Source organism: Cyprinodon tularosa, unplaced genomic scaffold (genome assembly GCF_016077235.1).
Source record: "Cyprinodon tularosa strain WSP-4 unplaced genomic scaffold, ASM1607723v1 ctg1395, whole genome shotgun sequence".
In the NCBI taxonomy this organism is placed as follows: domain Eukaryota; kingdom Metazoa; phylum Chordata; class Actinopteri; order Cyprinodontiformes; family Cyprinodontidae; genus Cyprinodon; species Cyprinodon tularosa.
This window is the reverse complement of record NW_024038216.1, coordinates 1-6555: the sequence shown is the minus strand read 5'-3', so window position 1 is coordinate 6555 and position 6555 is coordinate 1. Positions and strand designations below refer to the sequence as shown.

At 42.2% G+C, this 6555-nt stretch overlaps 1 protein-coding gene across 1 annotated transcript; it reads right to left on the bottom strand.

Annotated features, from left to right (window-relative positions):
- Positions 1-3613: 3613 nt before the first annotated feature.
- LOC119778818 (gastrula zinc finger protein XlCGF57.1-like) lies at positions 3614-5692 on the bottom strand. Its single transcript, XM_038278200.1, has one exon. The coding sequence runs from the start codon at positions 5482-5484 to the stop codon at positions 4039-4041; it is 1446 nt and encodes a 481-aa protein (XP_038134128.1). The 5' UTR covers positions 5485-5692; the 3' UTR covers positions 3614-4038.
- Positions 5693-6555: the final 863 nt, after the last annotated feature.

Here is a 6555-nt window from a genome sequence, read left to right as displayed (position 1 = left end):
GGAGGTGAGTAGAAAATGAAGGCTAATCATGTTTTGGGTGTACTATTCCTTTAAATTGGAAGCGCACATCAGAGCCGTTATAAAGTCCAGCTTTTTCCACTTAAGGCAGCTAGCAAAAGTAAAACTCTTTCCAGACAGCATTTCGAAACAGTGATCCATGCATTTGTGACCACACGGCTGGATTACTGTAACTCACTTTATACAGGGGTCAGTGACTTGTATATTTCTCATCTTCAGAGGGTTCAAAATGCTGCTGCACGTCTTTTAACAGGTACACGAAAATTCGACCACATTTCCCCTATTTTAGCTTCCTTACACTGGCTGCCAGTACATTTTAGGATTAATTTTAAAATTCTTTTATTTGTTTTTAAAACTCTTAATGGCCTTGCTCCTTCTTATCTTTCTGAGCTGTTACATTCTTATACACCCTCCCGTTCCCTCAGGTCAGCTGATCAGTTGCTTCTGAGGGTCCCAAAGACAAAATGCAAGCACAGAAGAGACCGTGCTTTTTCTGTGGCAGCTCCTAAGCTGTGGAATGATCTGCCTCTGAGCAGAAGACAGGCCTCTTCTCTTGCTGTTTTTAAGTCCCTTCTTAAGACTCATCTTTTTTCCTTGGCTTTTGGCACAATTTGAGAGGTTTTACTTTGTTTTATTCTTTTTGTATACTAATATGTATTTTAGACTAGTTTTTTCTCTATTTTATAATTTTATTGTATTTTATGATTATGTACAGCACTTTGGTCCTGTTCGGTGTATAAAGTGCTTCATAAATAAAGTTGGTATGGTATGGTATGAATAAAGGACACCTGTCCACTTAGACCCCAACCTGTCCATCATCATCAGACCAAAGAGCTGTGAGGAAGCAGAGATAGTAGACCTGCTACAGGACGACAGTTCAGCAGCCCGCTGAGAGGAAAACATCTGCTGGGAGAAACTCTAGATGAGCATCAGCTGCATCATCCTGGGGCTCTAGATCCTGTTCCTCACAGCTGAAGTGTTCCTATGATGTACTCTAGACCTGAGACAGCTGATGGATCAGATCCGTATTTCCCCACAGATTCCATGCAGCGTATCAATGGAAACCACATTTACTGCTGAAATGAGTCCATTCTTCACTGAGATAAAAGGAAATGTGTCATCATGTGGGAAAGCTTCCTTTTAAATCCTAACATTTTAATCTCCAATCAGTTTTGGGATTTTCTTTTCTTTGTTGTTGAAGGTTGAGCTTCAGATAATAACAACTAGATGCTGCTTCACTTACAGGCTTTAAATCTTTCTTTTCTCATTTCCACCAATCAGTTCCAGTCTTGGATGTTTTGATCTGAATCCTTCCTCATGTTGCTCCTTTTTTCCAATGCTGTTCTGATGTCTGAGAGCGACTCGTTTTGATAGCATCTCCTTAAATAAAAATCAGGCACTTTACTCCCGACCAGCTCACAGAGCCTTTCACTCTCTCCATTTACGACATTTTTAGTTTGATAGCAGAGGTACGATTACCTAGCGGCACAGAAACTGGGGGTCGATCTAATGAGTAAGGCTGTGTTTAAAAAAAAAAAGATTTCACAATTTAGATTCTAAATTGTGTTTGTCTAAACGTGTTTGGATAGATTTAGATAGATTCTCATTAACTGCTAAAGATTGATATAATCAAAGACTGATTTAACAGAGTATGCATTTTTCATTGTCCTTGAGTACCATTACTTTATTAGCTAACGGCTACAAAACTTCTTTTAAACTAGCAATCCAATTTAAGACCAGAACAAACCAAAAATAGATGTAAATAACAGAATGATGTAACGTATTACACTTCAGGGGTTGGCAATAAGGATTTTTACCACTTGCCGTTCGGGCAAGTGACTTTCACATTTCATTTGCCCAGAAAACAATTTTCACTTGCCCAGTAAAATGTTTGATAAATATAGTTCCTAATATTAATTTTTGTAAATACATCAATGACTGTTTTTTGTAATTCAGTATTTTTTAACTTTCCAGGTTCCTGGTGTGTATATACATGCGTCAGATAATGAACTCAAGCCTACATTACTGTGTTAACATGCTTTTCAATCCTTCCTGCACTTTCTTTTCAAACTAAACTTTGCTTTAAACTGATGTGTGCTTGAAAAATATAAATTGTAATGTTAAAAATCTAAAAAAAACTTGACAGGTTAAAAACTTAAGATAAATCACAAGACAGAAGTCAATGTCACAAATGAATAACTTATTTTAGAGTCACGGTATGTTTATTCAAGATAATACTATTAATATAATGTGACTTTTCTAGAGAATCATTATACATAGTTATTTTATTCAGGGTTTCCACAGTCTGACATCATTTCAGAATTCCCTGACTTTTAACTGACTCAGGATTAGTTTTCCCTGACAAAATAAATGCAGCAACAAGACAATAATAAGAACATAACAGGTCACAAATCTAACATGTTTAGCTCTGTAATATTTAAATGCACCTCTCCAATGTCGAAGAGAAAAAATGTAATGAAAATTTTTTAATGTATGACCTGCATCACAGTACAGAAGACTGCAATATGATAGCGCTTTCTAGCTTGTTTGTTGTTTTGGTAACTATATCAAAATTACTGCTAGGTGGACAGAAATCCCGCCATTTGGCGGAAAATCCCCCGGCTTTTTCAAATCACGTGAGAATGTGTACAAAACAACAAAAATGGCGCTGGCAACACATCTGGGTTGTTTTCATCGAATGTCGGTGATTTTAAAGTAATTTTGAGTGATAATTCTTTTTTTGCGATCATTGCATTTGCCCACCGGACAAGTGCAATGAAATTTGTACTCTCCCGACAATAAAAACTACTTGCCCAGGGGAGATCGGGCGATAGTTAACATTGAGCCCTGCAATGATTTATGTTATTAGATAGTTACAAATTCTCAGTAATAGTTACAGCTGCTGACTACTATCAGATGATACTGGCTTACTTTTGACCGTATATAATGTAGCTAGCTAGGGTAACCCCTAAAAGCTAATGCTAGCTTATGTCAGCTAACGGTACCTTAAAGCCTCTCTTAAACATATACCCCACTCCAAGCATTCAAATCATTTGACCCTGCACTGGATATTTGGAGCCTAAAAAAACCCAGCAGAAAATGAATGAACATGAAGTCATCTCTTATTGGAAGACCGATTGTTAAAGTTTGTTGGATGTTCATCACGAGTAGACGTCACCTGAGTAGCTAAAACAAAGTAGATCCTACATCACTATACGATAAACATACTTTCCATATGTCCCACTGTGTGTTGCTGTCCTCTGAACATCAGCTAGCATACATGAGGTGGTGTTGTCAAGTTATGTGGGGTTTCTAGCTTCAGCTCCTCCCCAAACTTGAAAACGGCTGGTCATCACCAAGAAGGACGCTAGGCACAACTCAAATCCTTTTCCATTTTTGCTTTTTATTTGGGATCTTGGATTGGGATTTAGGTTGAAAACCTTTCAAACAAATTGACAAACAGAAGTGTATTAGTTTAAAACAAACAATTTGACCAACAGAAACTGAATTAGTTCAAAACAAAGATTTTCCACTGTGGCTCACCCATAAGCACAAACAAACTGAATGTTACCAGGCCACGAGCCATACTGCAATATCTTTTAACTCAACCTCAACTTTTTTTTTTCAATAAACAATATAATAATAATAGCTAACTTTATTTTCTTCTTACCAGTTGTGTATCTGGTGATTAAACCATGAGCTTAAACATGCTTGCCAGGAGCCAGTCTCTTCCTTTGTCTGTCAAAACTGCCACACATGGGTGTGCAGGTGTTTTAATCATAGGAAGGCCCAACCCCCAACACAAGTTCACTCCTCTTTTCTCCTGTGCTTATTTTTTGACATGACAAGCGTTAAATATGCTAACGCTGTTGCCGCCGATAGTAGGGCCACCTGCAGTAGGTTAACGAAGTGTCCGATGTTTTCCTGGTATCAATGGGCCCAGAAGAGCCGCTTTAAGGTCCAGTTTAGTTTAACTCATTCAGCACAGGATCAGAAAACCAGATGTTTTCATTCTGCAGGTCAGACCCTTTGGCAGCGCTTCTTGTGGCACTGCAAGTCGCTGGATTGTCTGAAGGTTTTCCCACACAGTTTGCAGGAATATGACTTCTCCGTGTGCGTCCTCATGTGGTAGATCAGCCCCCCCCCTTGAGTGAAGGTTTTGTGACACACTTTGCAGGTAAACGGCTTCTCTCCTGTGTGAACCCTCATGTGGATGTTCATAGCGGCCCTCCTGACGAAGCCCTTCCCACACTCGCTGCAGGGGTAGGGCTTTTCCCCTGTGTGAGTTCTGACGTGACAGGTGAGGTTGTTGCTCCGGCTGAAGCGCTTGTGGCAGATGTGGCAGGAGAAAGGCTTCTCCCCCGTGTGCTGCCTCAGGTGGCGCACCAGGTGACTGTTCAAGCCGAACTTTTCCCCGCAAATCTTACAGGTAAACGGCTTCTCTCCTGTGTGAACCCTCATGTGGATGTTCATAGCGCCCCTCCTGCTGAAGCCCTTCCCGCACACACTGCAGGGGTAGGGCTTTTCCCCTGTGTGAGTTCTGACGTGACAGGTCAGGTTGTTGCTCTGTCTGAAGGTCTTGTTGCAGATGTGGCAGGAGAAGGGCTTCTCACCGGTGTGCCGCCTCAGGTGGCGCACCAGGTTACTGTTCAAGCCGAACTTTTCCCCGCAGATCTTACAGGAGAAGGGCTTTTCACCGGTGTGCGTAATCATATGGCGGAAGGCATTGTACTGCGAAGTGAAGCGCCGCGTACACAGCTCACAGGAGTAAGGCTTCTCGTTCTGGTGCGTGTCTCGGTGGTCTTGCAGCAGCAACATGTTGGAGAACTTTTTGCCACAGGTCTTACAAACAAAGGGTTTGGGTTCATTAGAGTCTTCAGACTGCTGGGAGCTCACTTCTTCCTGCTCCTCTTGAGTTTGATGTTCCTGGCAGCGCTTCTTGTGGGACAGCAAGTGGCTGGATTGTCTGAAGGTTTTCCCACACAGTTTGCAGGAATACGGCTTCTCCCCTGTGTGTGTCCTCATGTGGAAGCTTAGCCCATTCCATCGACTGAAGGTTTTGTGACACACTTTGCAGGTAAACGGCTTCTCTCCTGTGTGAACCCTCATGTGGATGTTCATAGCGGCCCTCGTGACGAAGCCCTTCCCACACATGCTGCAGGGGTAGGGCTTTTCCCCTGTGTGAGTTCTGACGTGACAGGTCAGGGTGTTGCTCTGTCTGAAGGTCTTGTTGCAGATGTGGCAGGAGAAGGGCTTCTCCCCCGTGTGGCGCCTCAGGTGGCGCACCAGGTCACTTTTCAAGCCGAACTTTTCCCAGCAGATCTTACAGGAGAAGGGCTTCTCACCGGTGTGCGTAATCATATGGCGGAAGGCACTGTACTGCCGGGCGAAGCGCCGCGTACACAACTCACAGGAGTAAGGCTTCTCGTTCTGGTGCGTGACTCGGTGGTCTTGCAGCAGCAACATGTTGGAGAACTTTTTGCCACAGGTCTTACAAACAAAGGGTTTGGGTTCATTAGCGTCTTCGGACTGCTGGGAGCTCACTTCTTCCTGCTCCTCTTTAATCTGCAGAAACCCTGGTTTCTTTGAATCCACACTGAGGAACCTTTCTGGCTCAGTTGGAACGTCTTCCTGATAAACATGGTTCTGTTCTGTTAAGAAAAAACACAATCAGAAAAAAGTAAGTTAGTCCACGGAGCTAAACCATAAAAAAATTGACAGTGGAGTCCCAGTTGGTTCTGCACTAACGGGTCGACTAGGAGGAGCTCCGGTCTGGTCACTCTCAATATTTCTGCATCTGTTTTTGTGCAGTGGCTATTACCGTATTTTCACGACCATAAGGCGCACCGGACTAAAAGGCGCACTCTCAGTTATGTGTCCCATTTCTGTATTTAACACACACATAAGGCGCACCGGACTATAGGGCGCGTTTTTTATATACAGGTGCATGTCCTCTACTACCTTTAAATACCTCTACTGCGTATTTAAAAATACAGCGGGGGCAAAACTGAGTATGACTGTGCTTTATTCATGTATTTATTACAAAGTATTAATCAAACCTGGCAGCTGGCCGTGAGACAGACACATCGCAGATGACACAGCGCTGTGATCACTCCTAAATTAACTTAAAATCCTGAAACCTGCTGACGGAATATGTTCGCTTTTATTGCCGGTATCCTGGTGCCTGCAGTTTAAATTATTTAGATGAAAAACACCTGCCAGCAGCCGCGGTGAACCCGGAGGCTGCCCAGCCTACAGGCTGCTGATGAAGAGATTTCTGCTGTCAGCGCACCGCTGGTATGTGGGGGTCTGAGCGCCTCCGACAGAAATAGATAATCTGGATGAACTGACTGCAATTATTAAGTTTTCAGGTGGACTTTCTCACTTAAAAACATATTAAAACTACTTTATTCCCACTGATCACAGCAAATATACAGGTGCTGGTCATAAAATTAGAATATCATGAAAAAGTAGATTGATTTCAGTAATTCCATTTAAAAAAGTGAAACTTGTATATTATATTTTTACATTACTACA

Coding starts and splice junctions, on each gene's coding strand:
- LOC119778818 (XM_038278200.1), bottom strand. CDS start 5,484: ATGTTGCTGCTGCAAGACCACCGAGTCACGCACCAGAACGAGAAGCCT.